The sequence below is a fragment of the Salvelinus alpinus genome, chromosome 33 (assembly GCF_045679555.1).
Source record: "Salvelinus alpinus chromosome 33, SLU_Salpinus.1, whole genome shotgun sequence".
NCBI lineage: Eukaryota > Metazoa > Chordata > Actinopteri > Salmoniformes > Salmonidae > Salvelinus > Salvelinus alpinus.
Genome location: NC_092118.1, coordinates 16,667,578 through 16,693,794, shown reverse-complemented (window position 1 = coordinate 16,693,794; position 26,217 = coordinate 16,667,578). Strand labels below are relative to the sequence as shown.

Sequence of the window (26,217 nt, the reverse complement as noted above, 5' to 3'; positions counted from 1 at the left end):
CAATGCTCTTACTGAGGGAAGGAGGTTGTTGGTCAAGATCTCGCGATACATGGCCCCATCCATCCTCCCTTCAATACGGTGCAGTCGTCCTGTCCCCTTTGCAGAAAAGCATCCCCAAAGAATGATGTTTCCACCTCCATGCTTCACGGTTGGGATGGTGTTCTTGGGGTTGTACTCATCCTTCTATTCCTCCAAACACGGCGAGTGGAGTTTAGACCAAAAAGCAAACTTCAGACGGGCCTGGACATGCGCTGGCTTGAGCAGGGGGACCTTGCGTGCGCTGCAGGATTTTAATCCATGACGGCGTAGTGTGTTACTAATGGTTTTCTTTGAGACTGTGGTCCCAGCTCTCTTCAGGTCATTGACCAGGTCCTGCCGTGTAGTTCTGGGCTGATCCCTCACCTTCCTCGTGATCATTGATGCCCCACGAGGTGAGATCTTGCATGGAGCCCCAGACCGAGGGTGATTGACCGTCATCTTGAACTTCTTCCATTTTCTAATAATTGTGCCAACAGTTGTTGCCTTCTCACCAAGCTGCTTGGCTATTGTCCTGTAGCCCATCCCAGCCTTGTACAGGTCTACAATTTATCCCTGATGTCCTTACACAGCTCTCTGGTCTTGGCCATTGTGGAGAGGTTGGAGTCTGTTTGATTGAGTGTGTGGACAGGTGTCTTTTATACAGGTAACGAGTTCAAACAGGTGCAGTTAATACAGGTAATGAGTGGAGAACAGGAGGGCTTCTTAAAGAAAAACTAACAGGTCTGTGAGAGCCGGAATTCTTACTGGTTGGTAGGTGATCAAATACTTATGTCATGCAATAAAATGCAAATTAATTACTTAAAAATCATACAATGTGATTTTCTGGATTTTTGTTTTAGATTCCGTCTCTCACAGTTGAAGTGTACCTATGATAAAAATGACAGACCTCTACATGCTTTGTAAGTAGGAAAACCTGCAAAATCGGCAGTGTATCAAATACTTGTTCTCCCCACTGTATATAATATGACATTTGTAATGTCTTTATTGTTTTGAAACTTCTGTATGTGTAATGTTTACTGTTCATTTTTATTGTTTATTTGACTTTTGTATATTACCTACCTCACTTGCTTTGGCAATGTTAACACATGTTTCCCATGCCAATAAAGCCCCTTGAATTGAATTGAATTGAATTGAACAAGAGAAGGGGATAGACAGAGAGAGAGAGAGAACAAGAGAAAGGGATAGACAGAGAGATAGAGAGAACAAGAGAAGGGGATAGACAGAGAGAGAGAGAGAACAAGAGAAGGGGATAGACAGAGAGAGAGAGAGAACAAGAGAAGGGGATAGACAGAGAGAGAGAGAGAACAAGAGAAGGGGATAGACAGAGAGAGAGAGAACAAGAGAAGGGGATAGACAGAGAGAGAGAGAGAGAGAGAACAAGAGAAGGGGATAGACAGAGAGAGAGAGAACAAGAGAAGGGGATAGACACAGAGAGAGAGAGAACAAGAGAAGGGGATAGACAGAGAGAGAGAGAGAACAAGAGAAGGGGATAGACAGAGAGAGAGAGAGAACAAGAGAAGGGGATAGACAGAGAGAGAGAGAGAACAAGAGAAGGGGATAGACAGAGAGAGAGAGAGAACAAGAGAAGGGGATAGACAGAGAGAGACAAAGGGAGAGAGAAAGTGTGTGTGTGCAACAGAGAAGGGAAGAGTGTCTGTGTGTGTGTGTGTGTGTGTGTGTGTGTGTGTGTGTGTGTGTGTGTGTGTGTGTGTGTGTGTGTGTGTGTGTGTGTGTGTGTGTGTGTGTGTGTGTGTGTGTGTGTGTGTGTGTGTGTGTGTGTGTGTGTGTGTGTGTGTGTGAGCTGAGCCCAATGTGTGCAGACAGCAGTGTGGTGCAGAGTTCCAGGAGAGATGACAGGTAAATACAGCTGTATCCTGGTCCCCAGCCCTCAGCAGCACCTACACAGCTAATTCTGAAATTAGAGCAGCAACAGTCTGACTCCCTGTCCAATCACACACACACACACACACACACACACACACACACACACACACACACACACACACACACACACACACACACACACACACACACACACACACACACACACACACACACACACACACACACACACACACACACACACACACACGCACGCACGCACGCACGCACGCACGCACGCACGCACGCACACACGCACACACAGGCAGGCAAACTCACTATTCTAATACAATATTCTACCATATAAACTACTAATATCATATTCTACCCTGTACACTACTAATACCATATGCTACACTATAAACTACTAATGCCATATTCTACCACATACACTACTAATACCATATTCGCCCTATACACGACTAATATCATATTCTACCCTATACACTACTAATACCATAGTCTACCCTATAAACTATTAATGCCATATCCTACCCTATAAACTACCCTTTACAATAAACTACTAATACCATATTCTACCCTATAAACTACCCTTTACAATATTCTACCCTATAAACTACTAATACCATATCCTACCCTACTATCACGTTCCTGACCTTATTTCCTTTGTTTAGTCTTGTTTAGTTGGTCAGGACGTGAGCTGGGTGGGCATTCTATGTTATGTGTTTCTATGTTGGGTTGTCAACTAGCCTGATACGGTTCTCAATCAGGGGCAGGTGTTTTACGTTTCCTCTGATTGAGAACCATGTTAAGGTAGGCTGTTCTCACTGTTTGTTTGTGGGTGATTGTTGCCGTGTCTGTGTTTGTGCGCCACACGGTACTGTTTTCGTTCGTTCGTTTGTTCACGTCGTTTATTTGTTTTGTATTTTGTCAAGTGTGTTTTTCGTCTTCGTTGCTTTATTAAAAGATATGTATTCAACCCACGCTGCATTTTTGTCCGATCCATGCTCCTCTTCAGACGAGGAGGAAGACGAGCGTGACACCTATACACTACAGATACCATATCCTACCCTATAAACTACTAATACAATATTCTACACTATAAACTATTAATACCGTATCCTACCCTAAACACTACTAATACCATATTCTACCCTATGTAAGATTGCGCCGGTTGTCCCCAACCTATTGTGTTTTTTTGTTCGTTTATTTGAGTTGTTTGTAAGATATTTTTTTACTTATTTTGTACATAATGTTGCCGCTACCGTATCTTATGACCGAAAATAACTTCTAGACATCAGGACTGCGATTACTCACCACGGACTGGCAGAATCCTTTTTTTCCTTTCACGACTGACAAGCCCGATGTGAAGGATGTACTGCTTTCTCGGGAACAGTCGCAGATCCCCCTGATTTGCGTGTAGAGGATGCTGAGAAAAAGGGGCCAAAGGGCGAGCTGCACTCTGAAAATTCATAGGTGATCGAATAAACCCCCACTTCCTTCCATTCTGATAGCAAACGTGCAATCTTTGAAGAATAAAATCGACGAGCTACGCGGAAGATTAAACTACCAACGGGACATTCAAAACTGTAACATCTTATGCTTCACGGAGTCGTGGCTGAACGACGACACTATCAACATACAGCTGGCTGGTTACACCCTGTACTGGCAGGATAGAACAGCAGCGTCTGGTAAAACAAGGGGCGGCGGACTATGTATTTTTGTAAATAACAGCTGGTGCACGATATCTAAGGAAGTCTCGAGCTATTGCTTGCCTGAGGTAGAGTTTCTCATAATAAGCTGTAGACCACATTACCTACCTAGAGAGTTTTCATCTGTATTTTTCATAGCTGTTTAAATACCACCACAGTCAGAGGCTGGCAATAAGACAGCAATGAATAAGCTGTATTCTGCCATAAGCAAACAAGAAAACGCTCACGCAGAGGAGACGCTCCTAGTAGCCGGGGACTTTAATGCAGGGAAACTTAAATCCGTTATACCAAATTTCTAATAGCATGTTAAATGTGCAACCAGAGAAAAAATACTCTGGACCACCCTCGCCCTCCACGCTCTCCCTCGCCCTCCACTTGGCAAATCTGACCATAATTCTATCCTCCTGATTCCTGCTTACAAGAAAAAATTAAAGCAGGAAGCACCAGTGACTAGATCAATAAAAAAGTGGTCAGATGAATATGATGCTAAGCTACAGGACTGTTTTGCTAGCACAGACTGGAATATGTTCTGGGATTCCTCCGATGGCATTGAGGAGTACACCACATCAGTCATTGGCTTCATTAATAAGTGCATCGATGACGTCGTCCCCAAAGTGACCATACGTACATACCCCAACCAGAAGCCATGGATTACAGGCAGCATCCGCACTAAAGCTAAAGGCTAGAGCTGCCGCTTTCAAGGAGCAGGAAGCTTATAATAAATCCCGCTATGCCCTCCAACGAACCATCAAACAGGAAAAATGTCAATACAGGATCAAATCGTACTACACCGGCTCTCTAGCTCGTCGGATGTGGCAGGGCTTGCAAACCATTACAGACTACAAAGGGAAGCACAGCCGAGAGCTGCCCAGTAACACGAGCCTACCAGATGAGCTAAACTACTTCTATGCTCGCTTCGAGGCAGATAACTGAAACATGCATGAGAGCACCAGTTGTTCCGGAAGACTGTGTTATTATGCTCTCCGCAGCCGATGTGAGTAAGACCTTTAAACAGGTCAACGTTCACAAGGCCGCAGGGCCAGACGGATTACTGCGAGCATGCGCTGACCAACTGGAAAGTGTCTTCACTGACATTTTCCACCTCTCCCTGTCCGAGTCTGTAATACCAATATGTTTTAAGTAGACCACCATAGTGCCTGTGCCCAAGAACACTAAGGTAAACTGCCTAAATGACAACCTCACATCTGTAGCCATGAAGTGCTTTGAAAGGTTGGTCATGGCTCACATAAACACCATTATCCCTGAAACCATAGACTCACTCCAAATTGCATACCGCCCCAACAGATCCACAGATGACGCAATCTCTATTGCACTCTACACTGCACTTTCGCACCTGGACAAAAGGAACCCCTATGTGAGAATGCTATTCATTGACTACAGCTCAGCGTTCAACACCATAGTGCCCACAAAGCTCATCACTAAGTTAAGGACTCTGGGACTAAACACCTTCCTCTGCAACTGGATCCTGGACTTCCTGACGGACCGCCCCCCAGGTGGTAAGGGTAGGTAACAACACATCCGCCACACTGATCCTCAACACAGGGGCCCCTCAGGGGTGCATACTCAGTCCCCTCCTGTACTCCCTGTTCACTCATGACTGCATGGACAGGCATGACTCCGACACCATCATTACATTTGCAGATGACACAGTGGTAGGCCTGAACACCGACAACGACGAGACAGCCTATAGGGAGGAGGTCAGAGACTTGGCTGTGTGGTTCTAGGACAACAACCTCTCCCTCAACGTGATCAAGACAAAGGAGATGATTGTGGACTACAGGAAAAGGAGGACCGAGCACGCCCCCATTCTCATCGATGGGGCTGTAATGGAGCAGGTTGAGCGCTTCAAGTTCCTTGATGTCCACATCAACAACAAACTATCATGATCCAAACACACCAAGACAGTCATGAAGAGGGCACAACAAAACCTATTCCCCCTCAGGAGACTGAAAAGATTTGGCATGGGTCCTCAGATCCTCAAAAGGTTCTACAGCTGCACCATCGAGAGCCTCCTGACTGGTTGCACCACTGCCTGGTATGGCAACTGCTCGGCCTCTGACCACAAGGCACTACAGAGGGTAGTGCGAATGGCCCAGTACATCACTGGGGCCAAGCTTCCTGCCATCCAGGACCTCTATACCAGGCGGTGTCAGAGGAAGGCCCTAAAAATTGTCAAAGACTCCAGCCACCCTAGTCATAGACTGTTCCCTCTGCTACCGCACAGCAAGCGGTACCGGAGCGCCAAGTCTAGGTCCAAGAGGCTTCAAAACAGCTTCTACCCCCAAGCCATAAGACTCCTGGACATCTAATACAAATGGCTACCCAGACTATTTGCATTGACCCCCCCTCCCACTCTTTACACCACTGCTGCTCTCTGTTGTTGTCATCTATGCATAGTCACTTCAATAACTCTACCTACATGTACATACTATCTCAACTAACCGGTGCCCCGCACATTGACTCTGTACCAGTACCCCCCTTAATATAGTCTCGCTATTGTTGTTTTACTGCTGCTCTTTAATTACTTGTTACTTTTATCTCTTATTCTTCTCCGTATTTTTTTAAACTGCATTGTTGTTTGGGGGCTCGTAAGTAAGCATGTCACTGTAAGGTGGACAACACTTGTTGTATTCGGCGACTGATGTGACTGATAACATTTGATTTGATAAACTACTAATACCATATTCTACCCTATACACGACACCTAAGACAGGGCAAACATCAACAACAGCCCAGGCTTCTCTTCCATTAACACTTATCTTCCATTATCTCGAACAACACACCAGTTTAGATTTCTGGAAAACAAAGTCATGCTAACACAGTCTACACACGCAGCGGGAGGGAGGGGCCTTTGATTACACTTTAACTTTCTCTCTCAGCACTCTTCAAGTCTGTAATTAATTGGCATGTAAACAGCTGCAAGGTCACTTTCTTAAATGGAGAGCAGAGGAGAGGAGAGGAGAGGAGAGGAGAGGAGAGGAGAGGAGAGGAGAGGAGAGGAGAGGAGAGGAGAGGAGAGGAGAGGAGAGGAGAGGAGAGGAGAGGAGAGGAGAGGAGAGGAGAGGAGCATGGCGCTGGGTGGAGCAGCTAATCCTTTAGACACGACGATGGAGGAGTTTGTCCTGGTGATGCTCCGTATTAATTATGCAAGCCCACTCCACTCCAGTGTCTCCACGCTAGCTCCCTGATGACTCATCACTTTAGCACCTCACACTAACTTTAAAGCCCCGCTGACGCCCGCCCTGTACAACTCCTGTACACAGGACAACACACAGCACGTTTACTGTCCTGGCACAAATAAAAGCCTTAGATCTCTTCTGCTTTCTGGGAGTTTGTGTGTATTTGTCTGTGTGTTTGTCTGTGTGTGTGCGTGTGTGTTTGAATCAGCAGAGAGTTTGCACCCGTCTGTGTGTGATTAACTGCACTGTTTGATGAGTCTTTTTGCTCTGTTCTGCTCTGTTCTGCTCGGTGCTGCTCTGTTCTGCTCGGTTCTGCTCTGTTCTGCTCGGTTCTGCTCGGTTCCTGCTTCTGCTGAACTCAGCAACACCATGTTCTTTTGTTTTTTTTAACAAATATGCGCAGATTGCCTTGATGTCTTTGGTGATTGCTAAAGTGTGCTGGGAATTCGAATGGGTTGGGCACTGGCCTGGCCTGCCGGCACAGCATACCACAGTACCACATAGCACAGTACAGCACAGTGCAGTACAGTACAGCACAGCACACACAACACAGAACAGGGAGGCTCAGTAAAGAGTGACAGAAGAGGAAGAGTGTGAGAAAGAAGAGGAGTGGGTGACTAGGTCTATCTGTCTTGGACACGACCCCACAGCATCCAGGCACTTCCCATCACTATCCATCCCAGTGAGGCAGCAATGTTAACAATACTGTCCTCACATTTACCAGTTCTGCCTCATTACAGTCTTGGAAGCAGATATATTAGAGCAGGCTGCCATGCACCGGTAGAGTTGGGCTCCGGCTCCACCTGTCAGCTACAAAGAATGTGGGGGTGGGTGGAGGATGGGTGTATAAGGGGAGAGGAGCTGGGAGGGGTGTGTGAGGAGAGAGGAGCTGGGAGGGGTGTGTGAGGAGAGAGGAGAGAGGAGCTGGGAGGGGTGTGTGAGGAGAGAGGAGCTGGGAGGGGTGTGTGAGGAGAGAGGAGAAAGGAGCTGGGAGGGGTGTGTGAGGGGAAAGGAGCTGGGAGGGGTGTGTTTAGGAGAGAGGAGAAAAGAGCTGGGAGGGGTGTATTTAGGAGAGAGGAGAAAGGAGCTGGGAGGGGTGTGTGAGGAGAGAGGAGAAAGGAGCTGGGAGGGGTGTGTGAGGGGAAAGGAGCTGGGAGGGGTGTGTTTAGGAGAGAGGAGAAAGTAGCTGGGAGGGGTGTTTGAGGAGAGAGGAGTTGGGAGGGGTGTGTGAGGAGAGAGGAGAGATGAGGGGTGTGTGAGGAGAGAGGAGAAAGTAGCTGGGAGGGGTGTATTTAGGAGAGAGGAGAAAGGAGCTGGGAGGGGTGTGTGAGGAGAGAGGAGCTGGGAGGGGTGTTTGAGGAGAGAGGAGTTGGGAGGGGTGTGTGAGGAGAGAGGAGAGATGAGGGGTGTGTTTAGGAGAGAGGAGAAAGGAGCTGGGAGGGGTGTGTGAGGAGAGAGGAGCTGGGAGGGGTGTGTGAGGAGAGAGGAGCTGGGAGGGTGTGTGATGAGCTGGGAGAGAGGAGCTGGGAGGGGTGTGTGAGGAGAGAGGAGAAAGGAGCTGGGAGGGGTGTGTGAGGAGAAAGGAGAGAGGAGGGGTGTGTTTAGGAGAGAGGAGAAAGGAGCTGGGAGGGGTGTGTGAGGAGAGAGGAGCTAGGAGGGGTGTGTGAGGAGAGAGGAGCTGGGAGGGGTGTGTTTAGAAGAGAGGAGAAAGGAGGGGTGTGTTTAGGAGAGAGGAGAGAGGAGCTGGGAGGGGTGTGTGAGGGGAAAGGAGCTGGGAGGGGTGTGTGAGGGGAGAGGAGCTGGGAGGGGTGTGTTAGGAGAGAGGAGCTGGGAGGGGTGTGTGAGGAGAGAGGAGCTGGGAGCGGTGTGTTTAGGAGAGAGGAGAAAGTAGCCAGGAGGGGTGTGTGAGTTGAGAGGAGCTGGGAGGGTGTGTGAGGAGAGAGGAGCTGGGAGGGGTGTGTGAGGAGAGAGGAGCTGGGAGGGGTGTGTGAGGAGAGAGGAGAAAGGAGGGGTGTGTGAGGAGAGAGGAGCTGGGAGGGGTGTGTGAGGAGAGAGGAGCTGGGAGGGGTTTGTGAGGAGAGAGGAGCTGGGAGAGAGGAGCTGGGAGGGGTGTGTGAGGAGAGAGGAGCTGGGAGGGTGTGTGAGGAGCTGGCAGAGAGGCCATGGTGTGTGAGGAGAGAGGAGAGAGGAGCTGAGAGGGTGTGTGAGGAGAAAGGAGAAATGAGGGGTGTGTGAGGAGAGAGGAGCTGGGAGGGGTGTGTGAGGAGAGAGGAGCTGGGAGGGTGTGTGAGGAGCTGGCAGAGAGGCCATGGTGTGTGAGGAGAGAGGAGAGAGGAGCTGAGAGGGTGTGTGAGGAGAAAGGAGAAAGGAGGGGTGTGTGAGGAGAGAGGAGCTGGGAGGGGTGTGTGAGGAGAAAGGAGAAAGGAGGGGTGTGTGAGGAGAGAGGAGAGAGGAGCTGGGAGGGGTGTGTGAGGAGAGAGGAGAGAGGAGGGGTGTGTTTAGGAGAGAGGAGAATGGAGCTGGGAGGGGTGTGTGAGGAGAGAGGAGATGGGAGGGGTGTGTGAGGAGAGAGGAGCTGGGAGGGGTATGTTTAGGAGAGAGGAGAAAGTAGCCAGGAGGGGTGTGTGAGTTGAGAGGAGCTGGGAGGGTGTGTGAGGAGAGAGGAGCTGGGAGGGGAGTGTGAGGAGAAAGGAGAAAGGAGGGGTGTGTGAGGAGAGAGGAGCTGGGAGGGGCGTGTGCGGAGAGAGGAGAAAGGAGGGGTGTGTGAGGAGACAGGAGCTGGGAGGGGTGTGTGAGGAGAGAGGAGCTGGGAGGGGTAAGTGAGGAGAGAGGAGAGATGAGGGGTGTGTTTAGGAGAGAGGAGAAAGGAGCTGGGAGGGGTGTGTGAGGAGAGAGGAGCTGGGAGGGTGTGTGAGGAGCTGGCAGAGAGGCCCTGGGAGGGGTGTCTGAGTAGAAAGGAGAAAGGAGGGGTGTGTGAGGAGAGAGGAGCTGGGAGGGGTGTGTGAGGAGAGAGGAGAGAAGGAGGGGTGTGTGAGGAGAGAGGAGCTGGGAGGGGTGTGTGAGGAGAGAGGAGCTGGGAGGGGTAAGTGAGGAGAGAGGAGAGATGAGGGGTGTGTTTAGGAGAGAGGAGAAAGGAGCTGGGAGGGGTGTGTGAGGAGAGAGGTGCTGGGAGGGTGTGTGAGGAGCTGGCAGAGAGGCCTTGGGAGGGGTGTCTGAGGAGAAAGGAGAAAGGAGGGGTGTGTGAGGAGAGAGGAGAAAGGAGAAAGGAGGGGTGTGTGAGGAGAAAGGAGCTGGGAGGGGTGTGTGAGGAGAAATGAGCTGGGAGGGGTGTGTGAGGAGAGAGGAGAAAGGAGGGGTGTGTGAGAAGAGAGGAGCTGGGAGGGGTGTGTGAGGAGAGAGGAGAGAGGAGCTGGGAGGGGTGTGTGAGGAGAAAGGAGCTGGGAGGGGTGTGTTTAGGAGAGAGGAGAAAAGAGGGGTGTGTGAGGAGAGAGGAGCTGGGAGGGGTGTGTGAGGAGAGAGGAGCTGGGAGGGTGTGTGAGGAGCTGAGAGAGAGGAGCTGGGAGGGGTGTGTGAGGATAAAGGAGAAAGGAGGGGTGTGAGGAGAGAGGAGCTGGGAGGGGTGTGTGAGGAGAGAGGAGAAAGGAGGGGTGTGTGAGGAGAAAAGAGCTGGGAGGGGTGTGTGAAGAGAAAGGAAAAAGGAGGGGTGTGTGAAGAGAGAGGAGAAAGGAGGGGTGTGTGAGGAGAGAGGAGCTGAGAGGGGTGTGTGAGGAGAAAGGAGAAAGGAGGGGTGTGTGAGAAGAGAAGAGAAAGGAGCTGGGAGAGGTGTGTGAGGAGAAAGGAGCTGGGAGGGGTGTGTGAGGAGAGAGGAGCTGGGAGGGGTTCTGTGGGGGAGAGGAGCTGGGAGGGGTGTGTGAGGAGAGAGGAGAGAGGAGCTGGGAGGTGTGTGTGAGGAGAGAGGAGAAAGGAGCTGGGAGGGGTGTGTGAGGAGAGAGGAGAGAGGAGCTGGGAGGGGTGTGTGAGGAGAGAGGAGCTGGGAGGGGTGTATTTAGGAGAGAGGAGAAAGAAGCTGGGAGGACTGTGTGAGGAGAGAGGAGCTGGGAGGGGTGTTTGAGGAGAGAGGAGTTGGGGGGGGTGTGTGAGGAGAGAGGAGAGATGAGGGGTGTGTTTAGGAGAGAGGAGAAAGGAGCTGGGAGGGGTGTGTGAGGAGAGAGGAGCTGGGAGGGGTGTGTGAGGAGAGAGGAGCTGGGAGGGGTGTGTGAGGAGAAAGGAGAGAGGAAAGGTGTGTGAGGAGAGAGTAGAAAAGAGGGGTGTGTGAGGAGAGAGGAGCTTGGAGCTGTGTGTGAGGAGAAAGAAGAGAGGAGCTGGGAGGGGTGTGTGAGGAGAAAGGAGAAAGGAGGGTTGTGTGAGGAGAGAGGAGCTTGGAGGGGTGTGTGAGGAGAAAAGAGAGAGGAGCTGGGAGGGGTGTGTGAGGAGAGAGGAGCTGGGAGGGGTATGTTTAGGAGAGAGGAGAAAGAAGCTGGGAGGGGTGTGTGAGGAGAGAGGAGCTGGGAGGGTGTGTGAGGAGCTGGGAGAGAGGAGCTGGGAGGGGTGTGTGAGGAGAAAGGAGAGAGGAAAGGTGTGTGAGGAGAGAGGAGAAAATAGGGGTGTGTGAGGAGAGAGGAGCTGGGAGGGGTGTGTGAGGAGAGAGGAGCTTTGAGGGGTGTGTGAGGAGAGAGGAGAGAGGAGCTGGGAGGGGTGTGTGAGGAGAGAGGAGAGAGGAGGGGTGTGTTTAGGAGAGAGGAGAAAGGAGCTGGGAGGGGTGTGTGAGGAGAGAGGAGAACGGAGGGGTGTGTGAGGAGAGAGGAGCTGGGAGGGGTGTGTGAGGAGAGAGGAGAAAGGAGGGGTGTGTGAGGAGAGAGGAGCTGGGAGGGGTTTGTGAGGAGAGAGGAGCTGGGAGAGAGGAGCTGGGAGGGGTGTGTGAGGAGAGAGGAGCTGGGAGGGTGTGTGAGGAGCTGGCAGAGAGGCCATGGTGTGTGAGGAGAGAGGAGAGAGGAGCTGAGAGGGTGTGTGAGGAGAAAGGAGAAATGAGGGGTGTGTGAGGAGAGAGGAGCTGGGAGGGGTGTGTGAGGAGAGAGGAGCTGGGAGGGTGTGTGAGGAGCTGGCAGAGAGGCCATGGTGTGTGAGGAGAGAGGAGAGAGGAGCTGAGAGGGTGTGTGAGGAGAAAGGAGAAAGGAGGGGTGTGTGAGGAGAGAGGAGCTGGGAGGGGTGTGTGAGGAGAAAGGAGAAAGGAGGGGTGTGTGAGGAGAGAGGAGAGAGGAGCTGGGAGGGGTGTGTGAGGAGAGAGGAGAGAGGAGGGGTGTGTTTAGGAGAGAGGAGAATGGAGCTGGGAGGGGTGTGTGAGGAGAGAGGAGATGGGAGGGGTGTGTGAGGAGAGAGGAGCTGGGAGGGGTATGTTTAGGAGAGAGGAGAAAGTAGCCAGGAGGGGTGTGTGAGTTGAGAGGAGCTGGGAGGGTGTGTGAGGAGAGAGGAGCTGGGAGGGGAGTGTGAGGAGAAAGGAGAAAGGAGGGGTGTGTGAGGAGAGAGGAGCTGGGAGGGGCGTGTGCGGAGAGAGGAGAAAGGAGGGGTGTGTGAGGAGACAGGAGCTGGGAGGGGTGTGTGAGGAGAGAGGAGCTGGGAGGGGTAAGTGAGGAGAGAGGAGAGATGAGGGGTGTGTTTAGGAGAGAGGAGAAAGGAGCTGGGAGGGGTGTGTGAGGAGAGAGGAGCTGGGAGGGTGTGTGAGGAGCTGGCAGAGAGGCCCTGGGAGGGGTGTCTGAGTAGAAAGGAGAAAGGAGGGGTGTGTGAGGAGAGAGGAGCTGGGAGGGGTGTGTGAGGAGAGAGGAGAGAAGGAGGGGTGTGTGAGGAGAGAGGAGCTGGGAGGGGTGTGTGAGGAGAGAGGAGCTGGGAGGGGTAAGTGAGGAGAGAGGAGAGATGAGGGGTGTGTTTAGGAGAGAGGAGAAAGGAGCTGGGAGGGGTGTGTGAGGAGAGAGGTGCTGGGAGGGTGTGTGAGGAGCTGGCAGAGAGGCCTTGGGAGGGGTGTCTGAGGAGAAAGGAGAAAGGAGGGGTGTGTGAGGAGAGAGGAGAAAGGAGAAAGGAGGGGTGTGTGAGGAGAAAGGAGCTGGGAGGGGTGTGTGAGGAGAAATGAGCTGGGAGGGGTGTGTGAGGAGAGAGGAGAAAGGAGGGGTGTGTGAGAAGAGAGGAGCTGGGAGGGGTGTGTGAGGAGAGAGGAGAGAGGAGCTGGGAGGGGTGTGTGAGGAGAAAGGAGCTGGGAGGGGTGTGTTTAGGAGAGAGGAGAAAAGAGGGGTGTGTGAGGAGAGAGGAGCTGGGAGGGGTGTGTGAGGAGAGAGGAGCTGGGAGGGTGTGTGAGGAGCTGAGAGAGAGGAGCTGGGAGGGGTGTGTGAGGATAAAGGAGAAAGGAGGGGTGTGAGGAGAGAGGAGCTGGGAGGGGTGTGTGAGGAGAGAGGAGAAAGGAGGGGTGTGTGAGGAGAAAAGAGCTGGGAGGGGTGTGTGAAGAGAAAGGAAAAAGGAGGGGTGTGTGAAGAGAGAGGAGAAAGGAGGGGTGTGTGAGGAGAGAGGAGCTGAGAGGGGTGTGTGAGGAGAAAGGAGAAAGGAGGGGTGTGTGAGAAGAGAAGAGAAAGGAGCTGGGAGAGGTGTGTGAGGAGAAAGGAGCTGGGAGGGGTGTGTGAGGAGAGAGGAGCTGGGAGGGGTTCTGTGGGGGAGAGGAGCTGGGAGGGGTGTGTGAGGAGAGAGGAGAGAGGAGCTGGGAGGTGTGTGTGAGGAGAGAGGAGAAAGGAGCTGGGAGGGGTGTGTGAGGAGAGAGGAGAGAGGAGCTGGGAGGGGTGTGTGAGGAGAGAGGAGCTGGGAGGGGTGTATTTAGGAGAGAGGAGAAAGAAGCTGGGAGGACTGTGTGAGGAGAGAGGAGCTGGGAGGGGTGTTTGAGGAGAGAGGAGTTGGGGGGGGTGTGTGAGGAGAGAGGAGAGATGAGGGGTGTGTTTAGGAGAGAGGAGAAAGGAGCTGGGAGGGGTGTGTGAGGAGAGAGGAGCTGGGAGGGGTGTGTGAGGAGAGAGGAGCTGGGAGGGGTGTGTGAGGAGAAAGGAGAGAGGAAAGGTGTGTGAGGAGAGAGTAGAAAAGAGGGGTGTGTGAGGAGAGAGGAGCTTGGAGCTGTGTGTGAGGAGAAAGAAGAGAGGAGCTGGGAGGGGTGTGTGAGGAGAAAGGAGAAAGGAGGGTTGTGTGAGGAGAGAGGAGCTTGGAGGGGTGTGTGAGGAGAAAAGAGAGAGGAGCTGGGAGGGGTGTGTGAGGAGAGAGGAGCTGGGAGGGGTATGTTTAGGAGAGAGGAGAAAGAAGCTGGGAGGGGTGTGTGAGGAGAGAGGAGCTGGGAGGGTGTGTGAGGAGCTGGGAGAGAGGAGCTGGGAGGGGTGTGTGAGGAGAAAGGAGAGAGGAAAGGTGTGTGAGGAGAGAGGAGAAAATAGGGGTGTGTGAGGAGAGAGGAGCTGGGAGGGGTGTGTGAGGAGAGAGGAGCTTTGAGGGGTGTGTGAGGAGAGAGGAGAGAGGAGCTGGGAGGGGTGTGTGAGGAGAGAGGAGAGAGGAGGGGTGTGTTTAGGAGAGAGGAGAAAGGAGCTGGGAGGGGTGTGTGAGGAGAGAGGAGAACGGAGGGGTGTGTGAGGAGAGAGGAGCTGGGAGGGGTGTGTGAGGAGAGAGGAGAAAGGAGGGGTGGGTGAGGAGAGAGGAGCTGGGAGGGGTGTGTGAGGAGAGAGGAGCTGGGGAGGGTGTGTTTAGGAGAGAGGAGCTGGGAGGGGTGTGTGAGGAGAGAGGAGCTGGGAGGGGTGTGTGAGGAGAGAGGAGCTGGGAGGGGTGTGTGAGGAGAGAGGAGCTGGGAGGGGTATGTGAGGAGAGAAAAGCTGGGAGAGATGAGCTGGGAGGGGTGTGTGAGGAGAGAGGAGAGGGGAGGGGTTTGTTTAGGAGAGAGGAGAAAGGAGAAAGGAGCTGGGAGGGGTGTGTGAGGAGAAATGAGAAAGGAGGGGTGTGTGAGGAGAGAGGAGCTGGGAGGGGTGTGTGAGGAGAGAGGAGAGAGGAGGGGTGTGTTTAGGAGAGAGGAGAAAGGAGCTGGGAGGGGTGTGTGAGGAGAGAGGAGCTGGGAGGGGTGTGTTTAGGAGAGAGGTGAAAGTAATTGGGAGGGGTGTGTGAGGGGAAAGGACCTGGGAGGGGTGTGTTTAGGAGAGAGGAGAAAGTAGCCAGGAGGGGTGTGTGAGTTGAGAGGAGCTGGGAGTGTGTGTGAGGAGAGAGGAGCTGGGAGGGGTGTGTGAGGAGAGAGGAGCTGGGAGGGGGGTGTGCGGAGAGAGGAGAAAGGAGGGGTGTGTGAGGAGAGAGGAGCTGGGAGGGGTGTGTGAGGAGAGAGGGGCTGGGAGGGGTAAGTGAGGAGAGAGGAGAGATGAGGGGTGTGTTTAGGAGAGAGGAGAGAGGAGAAAGGAGGGGTGTGTGATGAGAGAGGAGCTGGGAGGGGGGTGTGCGGAGAGAGGAGAAAGGAGGGGGATGTGTGAGGAGAGAGGAGCTGGGAGGGGTGTGTGAGGAGAGAGGGGCTGGGAGGGGTAAGTGAGGAGAGAGGAGAGATGAGGGGTGTGATTAGGAGAGAGGAGCTGGGAGGGGTGTGTGAGGAGAGAGGAGAAAGGAGGGGTGTGTGAGGAGAGAGGAGCTGGGAGGGGTGTGTGAGGAGAGAGGAGCTGGGAGGGGTGTGTGAGGAGAGAGGAGAGAGGAGCTGTGAGGGGTGTGTGAGGAGAGAGGAGAGAGGAGGGGGGTGTTTAGGAGAGAGGAGAATGGAGCTGGGAGGGGTGTGTGAGGAGAGAGGAGATGGGAGGGGTGTGTGAGGAGAGAGGAGCTGGGAGGGGTGTGTTTAGGAGAGAGGAGAAAGTAGCCAGGAGGGGTGTGTGAGTTGAGAGGAGCTGGGAGGGTGTGTGAGGAGAGAGGAGCTGGGAGGGGTGTGTGAGGAGAGAGGAGCTGGGAGGGGTGTGTAAGGAGAGAGGAGCTGGGAGGGGTGTGTAAGGAGAGAGGAGAAAGGAGGGGTGTGTGAGGAGAGAGGAGCTGGGAGGGGTGTGTGAGGAGAGAGGAGCTGGGAGGGGTGTGTGAGTTGAGAGGAGCTGGGAGGGTGTGTGAGGAGAGAGGAGCTGGGAGGGGTGTGTAAGGAGAGAGGAGAAAGGAGGGGTGTGTGAGGAGAGAGGAGCTGGGAGGGGTGTGTGAGGAGAGAGGAGAAAGGAGGGGTGTGTGAGGAGAGAAGAGCTGGGAGGGGTGTGTGAGGAGAGAGGAGCTGGGAGCGGTATGTGAGGAGAGAGGAGAGATGAGGGGTGTGTTTAGGAGAGAGGAGAAATGAGCTGGAAGGGGGGTGTGAGGAGAGAGGAGCTGGGAGGGTTGTGTTTAGGAGAGAAGAGAAAGGAGCTGGGGGGGGTGTGTGAGGAGAGATGAGCTGGGAGGGGTGTGTGAGGAGAGAGGAGCTGGAAGGGGTGTGTTTAGGAGAGAGGAGCTGGGAGGGGTGTGTGAGGAGAGAGGAGCTGGGAGGGGTGTGTGAGGAGAGAGGAGCTGGGAGGGGTGTTTGAGGAGAGAGGAGCTGGGAGAGAGGAGCTGGGAGGGGTGTGTGAGGAGAAAGGAGAAAGGGGGGGTGTGTGAGGAGAGAGGAGCTGGGAGGGTGTGTGAGGAGAGAGGAGAGAGGAGGGGTGTGTTTAGGAGAGAGGAGAAAGGAGCTGGAAGGGGGGTGTGAGGAGAGAGGAGCTGGGAGGGGTGTGTTTAGGAGAGAAGAGAGAGGAGCTGGGAGGGTGTGTGAGGAGAGAGGAGCTGGGAGGGTGTGTGAGGAGAGAGGAGAGAGGAGGGGTGTGTTTAGGAGAGAGGAGAAAGGAGCTGGAAGGGGGGTGTGAGGAGAGAGGAGCTGGGAGGGTTGTGTTTAGGAGAGAAGAGAAAGGAGCTGGGAGGGGTGTGTGAGGAGAGATGAGCTGGGAGGGGTGTGTGAGGAGAGAGGAGCTGGAAGGGGTGTGTTTAGGAGAGAGGAGCTGGGAGGGGTGTGTGAGGAGAGAGGAGCTGGGAGGGGTGTGTGAGGAGAGAGGAGCTGGGAGGGGTGTTTGAGGAGAGAGGAGCTGGGAGAGAGGAGCTGGGAGGGGTGTGTGAGGAGAAAGGAGAAAGGAGGGGTGTGTGAGGAGAGAGGAGCTGGGAGGGGTGTGTGAGGAGAAAGGAGAAAGGAGCTGGGATAGGTGTGTGAGGAGAGAGGAGAGAGGAGCTGGGAGGGGTGTGTGAGGAGAGAGGAGAAAGGAGGGGTGTGTTTAGGAGAGAGGAGAAGGGAGCTGGGAGGGGTGTGTGAGGGGAGAGGAGCTGGGAGGGGTGTGTTTAGGAGAGAGGAGACAGAGCTGGGAGGGGTGTGTGAGGGGGACGAGCTGGGAGGGGTGTGTGAGGAAAGAGGAGCTCTGAGGGTTGTGTGAGGAGAGAGGAGCTGGGAGGGTTGTATGAGGAGAGAGGAGAAAGGAGCTGGGAGGGGTGTGTGAGAAGAGAGGAGAGTGGAGCTGGGAGGGGTGTGTGAGAGAGGAGAGATGAGGGGTGTGTGAGGAGAAAGGAGCTGGGAGGGGTGTGTGAGTAGAGAGGAGGGGTGTGTTCAGGAGAGAGGAGCTGGGAGGGGAGAGGAGAAAGGAGGGGTGTGTGAGAACTTTGGCACTGCACATTCCTGAAAGGTAATTATGGCTTAGGTCACCTTCATTGTACCTGATACAGTCATTGATCATACACTATATGCTTCCATACTAACAACCTGGCTTTGAAGTCTTTGGAGGTCCGTAAAGTACTGAGAGGACAAATGGTTGCAGCCCTGCGGCCTTTAAAAAACACTATTTCTGTCTTTCATCTGTCCAGCGCCCATGGCCTGCCATCTTTACGCTCTGGTTAAGGGCAACTTCACTATGACTGATGTTTGCCCTCCTTCCAGTTGATTGTAAAAGGAGGCTCCCCATGCAGGCTGGTAGGAATACCATTTGCACTCTGGAAGGTTGAAAATCCCATCAGATGGAACCAAATTAATTTGTGAGGCATAGTGCAAAATTCTGTGAACTTTAGATAAATTTCCCGGTTTACCAGAAAATCCTAGTTGGAGGATTATGGATATTCTGCTTATTCCCTCTTGATTTAGAAAATACCCCAACTAGGATTTCAGGAAAACCAGAGAACTTATTGAAAGTTACCGGAATTTTGCAACCTTATTTCAGGAGCACTGGCATCATAATGGAAGACAATATGGAGTTCCATCCCTTCGTTGCGATTCTATTCACTCTTTAATCGGGAGGACGGCCGTAGCCGGTGCAGCAGGGTAGAAAATGGGTTCATCCCAGGGGGATAAGAAAAAACATCTTTTTAATTTCTCCTCTAAAGCGGTCGGGGAAAAGAGAGAAACCGATATAGATGTAATTGATGGTGTGGAGCCAGGCGGGCGGCTAGCCGGGGCAGCCATAGAAGACTTCCCTCAGTTCTCTCATATCTGGATCCAGGCCTTTTTTCGTTTCTCATAACAGGAAAGGCTCGTATGCACTGGAGGGTGACAAATCTTGCACAGAGGGCAAATTGACCAGCAACAGAACACAATTTGTCCTTTAAAAGAATGGCGGGCCGGGCCCTGTATGGCTTCAGTAATTAGTTTAAGCTGCCTTGAGGCTGTGGTGTGGCGGTCCAGAGGTGGACCCTGTCGAAGGAAGCTTAGTGTGTCCTCTGATAAGATACGGTGATGCTGCGTCACAGACAGACAGCCTTACCCTGAATCCTGATGAGGCCCCGCCACTAAATATATCAATTAACACGTCTTTACATAGAGATAAAGAGGAATGCGAGCAGAGATTATAGTTGGGGGGTGTCAATGATGTGTGTGTGTGTGTGTGTGTGTGTGTGTGTGTGTGTGTGTGTGTGTGTGTGTGTGTGTGTGTGTGTGTGTGTGTGTGTGTGTGTGTGTGTGTGTGTGTGTGTGTGTGTGTGTGTGTGTGTGTGTGTGTGTGTGTGTGTGTGTGGAGGGGAAGCTTAAACAAAGATGATGGGAAAAGAGGAATGGAGGCTCCTACTGGCATGTTCTTACTGACACGTACAAAGACAAAGACTAAAATGTACACAGACATGTTCAGGCAGCATCTGTATCGTAAAGCTGGGAGTGTCACAAACATGTATGAACTGGTCTGTGGAGCGTGTTCAGTGACATCCAACATCTCCCCCCTGACCCATTTCTATGTATCTGACACAGTAAAGACAATTTTCTCTGCCTTTCCCAGCCACAAAAATGTATAATAAATAAGAAGGGAAAAAACTACAGGAAAAACATGATATTCTGTTACTCAATTTAGTGGAAGCAGAACATTCAGGCTTGCCCTTCGAAGTTTGAGGATAAACAGTTCTAAACTCCTGGGTGGGGAACTTTTTCTTTCTACTTACCTCCCTGGCTAAAGTCAGACAGCGGTTGCGCTTGGCTGCCTGGTTATTAATAAAGGGTTCAGGTGCTTGTGGAGCTCTCAGTCAGAAAGCAAGAAATGTGGATCTCTCCACAGACACCTCCACGCATGATGAAACGACAAGCATGAGGCTGGGGCAGCACCTCAACACACACATCAGCAAGACAAAAAGACAGGAGGAAGGAGGAGTGAGTGCTGTAGAGACAGAGAGAGAAAGGGTGGGAGAAAGAGGAAGAAGGGAGGGGGTACGAGTGAAAGAGAAATGGAAGGTATAGAAAGGAGGAGGATGATAGTAGAAGAGAAAGAGATGCTGGGTCCTTTTCTGCAGCAGACTTTATAATTGGCTTTTGGGCTTACGTAGCGGCAATTAACAGGCCTGTTTCATCCTCCACCAGCAGCTAATTGGAGTAGAGGATGCCTCCGCCACACGGCCTGGAAGGGAAAGGAGAAGAACCGGCTTCTTTTCAAGATTCTACCGCCTCCAAAAGCAGCGTGATGGGAGGACATTAGGCAAACAGCGGAGAGATGTTCTGGAGCGTGTTTATACGGGAAGGGGTAAATTAATCGGATCCGTGGAGAAATCATTCACAGAGATGACCTAACCTGTCCAAAGACCATGCTGCATGCCCTACATTGGGGAACATGCTGAATAGGCAGGTAAACATAGCGCCCTATAAGCATTCCAGGGGAGACTGTTAATAAGCCTTTGATGACATTACTGTAGTGTGCACACTGACTCCTGTCTGGCAGATCATATCGACGGGACATAAAGACACCATGATGACACTTACATGTAGGTAATCACTAGATACAGTTGAAGTCGGAAGTTTACATACACCTTAACCAAATACATTTTAACTCAGTTTTTCACAATTCCTGACATTTAATCCTAGTAAAAATTCCCTGTCTTAGGTCAGTTAGGATCACCACTTTATTTTAAGAAAGTGAAATGTCAGAAAAATAGTAGAGAATTATTTATTTCAGCTTTTATTTCTTTCATCACATTCCCAGTGGGTCAGAAGTTGACATGCACACAAGTAGTATGTGGTAGCATTGCCTTTAAATAGTTTAACTTGGGTCAAACATTTTGGGTAGCCTTCCACAAGCTTCCCACAATAAGTTGGGTGAATTTTGGCCCATTCCTCCTGACAGAGCTGGTGTAACGGAGTCAGGTTTGTAGGCCTCCTTGCTCACACACACTTTTTCAGTTCTGCCCACAAATGTTCTATAGGATTGAGGTCAGGGCTTTGTGATGGCCACTCCAATACCTTGACTTTGTTGTCCTTAAGCCATTTTGCCACAACATGATGCTGCCACCCCCGTGCTTCATGGTTAGGATGGTGTTCTTCGGCTTGCAAGCTTCCCCCTTTTTCCTTCAAACATAACGATGGTCATTATGGCCAAACATTTCTATTTTTGTTTCATCAGACCAGAGGACATTTCTCCAAAAAGTACAATATTTGTCCCTATGTGCAGTTGCAAACCGTAGTCTGTCTTTTTTTATGGAGGTTTTAGAGCAGTGGCTTCTTCCTTGCTAAGTGGCCTTTCAGGTTATGTTGATATAGGACTCGTTTTACTGTGGATATAGATACTTTTGTACCTGTTTCCTCCAGCATCTTCACAAGGTCCTTTGCTGTTGTTCTGGGATTGATTTGCACTTTTCGCACCAAAGTATGTTCATCTCTAGGAGACAGAACGCGTCTCCTTCCCGAGCGGTATGACGGCTGAGTGGTCCCATGGTGTTTATACTTGTGTACTATTGTTTGTACAGATGAACGTGGTATCTTCAGGCGTTTGGAAATTGCTCCCAAGGATGAACCAGACTTGTGGAGGTCTACAATGTTTTTTATGAGGTCTTGGGCTGATTTCTTTTGATTTTCCCATGATGTCAAACAAAGAGGCACTGAGTTTGAAGGTAGGCCTTGAAATACATCCACATGTACACCTCCAATTGACTCAAGTGATGTCAATCAGCCTATCAGAAGCTTCGGAAGCCATGACATAATTTTCTGGAATTTCCCAAGCTGTTTAAAGGCACAATCAACTTAGTGTATGTAAACTTCTGACCCACTGGAATTGTGATACAGTGAATTATAAGTGAAATAATCTGTCTGTAAATAATTGTTGGAAAAATGACTTGTGTCATGCACAAAGTAGATGTCCTAACCGACTTGCCAAAACAATAGTTTGTTAACAAGAAATTTGTGGAGTGGTTAAAAAACGAGTTTTAATGACTCCAACCTAAGTGTATGAAAACTTCCGACTTCAACTGTATGTAAACAAAAACACAAATACGGCCCAACAAAGCAGAATGTCCTCTTGGACGGCAGCATGGGTAAGAGACATTGGCTAAGACTGGGAATTTGAGATTCCCCAGAATTTGAGATTCTCAGTCAATCTGCACGACACCTCTGGTGACTCCTTGCAGATCACACACATACCATCCTGTCCTCCTCCCCGTCTCCCCTCTCACTCTCCCAGCTCCAGAGAGTCCTCTTCTCAAACAGACTGACAATAATGATGGAAACATGGCACTTTGAAAATCTACAGAGGAATTGGAAAGCTCTTATCGTCCCTGACCTTCTGCCCTCAAAAGGCAATTCTCTTCAAGACAAGCCAGGAGCCGATCAAAGTGAGCCGGGTGAGCCATATTGCTCTGGCCCTGCCTGTTTTGGTCTCTGGCAGACCGCAGACAAGGACTGGCCGGCATGATAGTCTTCATTCATCGAGTTCATGTGCAATTCAAGCCCTGTTTTTGGTCGACTGGTTTTATTTTCCAAAGGGCCTGCAACCTGCCTGATGATCCATTTTAAGGCCTGCACATTTAGGTTTCCTGACAGTTTGAGGCGGACGCATCCAGACTGCACAGTCAGGCCTGAAACAGCCAGCCCAGTCTGGACAGTCTGGAAGAGCAGGAGCATCATAGGGCTGTCATGGAGGACCTCAGAGCGTGATGACCTGATGAAAACATCCTTATGAGGGTTGGCCTGCCACCTCACACAGCCTCTTTATTAAGGAGGGCGAGGGAAGGATGGGAGGATGGATCTCTATGTGGTTCTGCTGCAGATTGAAGGACTGACCTCTTGCTGGGAGCTATTCACTATAATACAACTCACGTTTACCCAAATCTCATAGACATAACATTGACCCTTATCCAGATACGAGCCATTAAAGCAGGAACCTCTACAGCAGTGGTTCACAAACTTTTTATAGCCCTGTAGCCCTTCAAACATTCAACCTCCAGCTGGGTACCCCCTCTAGCACCAGGGTCAGCACACTCTCAAATGTTGTTTTTTGCCATCTTTGTAAGCCTGCCACACACACACTATACAATACATTTATTAAACATAAGAATGAGTGTGAGTTTTTGTCACAACCCGGTTCGTGGAAAGTGACAAAGAGCTCTTATAGGACCAGGGCACAAATAATAATATAATTATAATCAATAATTTTGCTCTTTATTCAGCCCTCTTACATATAAAACCTTATTTATTCATCGAAAATTGTAAATAACTCACCACAGGTTAATGAGAAGAGTGTGCTTGAAAGGATGCACATAACTCTCCAGTGTTGGGTTGTATTGGAGAGTGGCTCAGTCTTAAATCATTTTCCACACACAGTCTGTGCCTGTATTTAGTTTTCATGCTAGTGATGGCCGAGAATCCACCCTCACATAGGTACGTGGTTGCAAAGGGCATCAATGTCTTAACAGTGCGATTTGCCAAGGCAGGATACTCTGAGCGCAGCCCTATCCAGAAATCTGGCAGTGGCTTCTGATTAAATAACATTTTCACAGAACCGCTTGTTGCAATTTCAATGAGGCTCTCTTGTTCAGATATCGGTAAGTAGACTGGAGGCAGGGCATGAAAGGGATAACGAATCCAGTTGTTTGTGTCATCCGTTTCGGGAAAGTACCTGTGTAATTGCCACTCCGGTGCTTCCCTATATCACATTTGACATTTTCCGTAAGCTTGAGTTCATTTGCACACAAAAAATCATACAATGATGGAAAGACCTGTGTGTGGTCCTTGTTAATGCAGACAGAGAAGAGCTCCAACTTCTTAATCATAGCCTCAATTTTGTCCCGCACATTGAATATAGTTGCGGAGAGTCCCTATAATCCTAGATTCAGATCAGAAAAAACATCACCCAGATAGGCCAGTCGTATGAGAAACTCGTCATCATACAAGCAGTCAGACAAGTGAAAATGACGGTCAGTAAAGAAAAATGTATTCTCGTCTCTCAATTTAAAAAAACGTGTCAATATTTTGCCCCTTGATAACCAGCGCACTTCAGTATGTTGTAAAAGCGTCGCTGGTCTCTGCCCATATCATTGTATAGTGCAGAAAATACACAAAAGTTCAGGGGCCTTGCTTTAACAAAGTTAACCATTTTCACTGTAGTGTCCAAAACGTCTTTCAAGCTGTCAGGCATTCCTTTGGTAGCAAGAGCCTCTCTGTGGATGATGCAGTGTACCCAAGTGGCGTCGGGAGCAACTGCTTGCACGCGCGTTATCACTCCACTATGTCTCCCTGTCATAGCTTTTGCACCATCAGTACAGATACCAACATGAGCAGCAGCTACGTTTGGCTACATACGGACCGTCAGTGGAATACCCGCGAGAGAGTAACGGTTAAGGTGATTGGATGTTAATTATTTGACTAGCCTACATGTATTTGACATTGTGTTGTTATTTTGCTGAACACTAGATGGTTTAATTTTATTTTTGGCAGTGAAACGAGGCTACTCAGGCGAGAAAAAAACCTCACCCAAATGCATAGCCCTGTTGGAAAATATCAATGTTTGACAATGTGAAGGAAAAACAAAGTTACAAAGAAAACATGTATTTATTTATTTTTTAAATGTGAATAAAAAATGTATTTGGCGTACCCCCGACGGCATTGCGTGTACCCCTGGGGGAATACCTGCACTGCAGTATGTAAACCAATCACAACAATCACCTCATTAGAGAGCAGTGAGAATTAAAAGACAATAGGTGGTCTCAGAGGGACTCCATTACAGCAGTGTTAGTGGTGTGTGGAACGAACGCTCAATGTATTACCCAGGAGATCCAGACAGAGCACTGCAAACAGCTGACTAACCCGCCACAGAGAAGCCCCCAGCCCCATCCACCTCTCCCCTGCCTCCCTCCCTAGGGACCAGGATGGATGCCCAGAGGCTCTAACCAGGCTCTAACCAGGGAAAAGAGGGAGGGGATCTGGAGACATAGCAGGGGCCCTCTCCTCTGCAGGGGCCACAGGCTGGATTCAATCAGACCTCTAATTCCCAGGATATTATGTCTAGAACTATATATCCCCATGTACATACTGTACAGTATATAGACATAAGATCAGGAACATCTCCAGCATACTGTAGGTACTGGATGGGCTTATGGTATAACACTGTGGGTTTGTCATGGTACAGTAGGAGGACATCATTTTCATTCAAAACATATCAACCAAACTAAACAGAATTTAAAAAACAGTCTAAAATTAAATCTCCAGATGGCCATATTTGTGCTAAAAATTATTGTGGATATTTATTGTTTGATTATATGTGATAATGAGAGTGGATTTCCTGAGGCAATTAGGAATGTGTGTGTGTGTGTGTGTGTGTGTGTGTGTGTGTGTGTGTGTGTGTGTGTGTGTGTGTGTGTGTGTGTGTGTGTGTGTGTGTGTGTGTGTGTGTGTGTGTGTGTGTGTGTGTGTGTGTGTGTGTGTGTGTGTGTGTGTGTGTGTGTCTGCGTGTGTGCGCGTGCGTGTGTGTGTGTGCAAACATTTTAAAAGAGGACGAGAGGACAGAAAAAGGACAGGATGGACCATCAAGCCTGTCTTATAAAAACATATATATAAATATTGTGAGCATAACACGTTGTGCAAGGTGTCAGTATGGCTGACTTCAGTTCAGTATGTGTGAGTGTCTATGTGATGTGGTTGTGTTAAGAGTAGTAACATTAATGCAGACATGTCCCATGCCAGGCCCTGGACCCGGGGGCCCTAGCCTCTGACAGAGGGCAGATCAGGGGCACTTACCCCTGGCAGAGTCTTCTGTTCATGGAGGGCGCTCTGGGCCTTCAGTGCTGACTCTCTGGCGCAGTACGTTAGAAAGGCACATCCTGCAGAGAGGACAACACAGATGAGAAAGGAGAGACACACATCCTGCAGAGAGGGCAACACAGATGAGAAAGGAGAGACACACATCCTGCAGAGAGGACAACACAGATGAGAAAGGAGAGACACACATCCTGCAGAGAGGGCAACACAGATGAGAAAGGAGAGACACACATCCTGCAGAGGGCAACACAGATGAGACAGGAAAGACACACATCCTGCAGAGAGGGCAACACAGATGAGAAAGGAGAGACACACTTCCTGCAGAGAGGGCAACACAGATGAGAAAGGAGAGACACACTTCCTGCAGAGAGGGCAACACAGATGAGAAAGGAGAGACACACGTCCTGCAGAGAGGGCAACACAGATGAGAAAGGAGAGACACACGTCCTGCAGAGAGGGCAACACAGATGAGAAAGGAGAGACACACAGGGTTGATTATTACACGACAAATGACTGGAGCACTGCACTGTAGGCTGCTACTGGTATACTGCAAAGTGCAAATAAAGGGTGATGTAAAATACAACCCCAGTCTTTGAAGAGCTAAGGGGAATGTCCATAGCATTGTTCCTAGATCTGTATATTACCACTAGCGTCACAATAATTAAAACCCTATGGTGATGAGCCCCAAACACTGACCCCTCACATCTCAGGAGACTCCTCTCAAAGATGTGAACTCCAACAACAATATATGAATGTCCATTAATAACTTCTGCACTAACAAAAATGTGACAGCTTTCATTAAAGGCTGAGTGGTTGTTCTGTTACACACTTGGTCGAGTTGACAGTGGGTGACCCCTTTCCAAAGAGTTTTTGCACCGGGCAGCATAATTTCCCATTACGGCATGTC

At 50.6% G+C, this 26,217-nt stretch overlaps 1 protein-coding gene across 29 annotated transcripts in view; it reads right to left on the bottom strand.

Annotated features, from left to right (window-relative positions):
• The window catches only part of LOC139563272 (CUGBP Elav-like family member 4), a 187,986-nt gene that overhangs the window by 142,602 nt on the left and 19,167 nt on the right, over positions 1–26,217 (bottom strand). For all 29 annotated transcript variants that reach the window (XM_071381778.1, XM_071381783.1, XM_071381781.1 and 26 more), the window contains exon 2: positions 25,290–25,372. In XM_071381778.1, the coding sequence (XP_071237879.1) occupies positions 25,290–25,372 (83 nt within the window). The remainder of the gene's footprint in view (positions 1–25,289; positions 25,373–26,217) is intronic.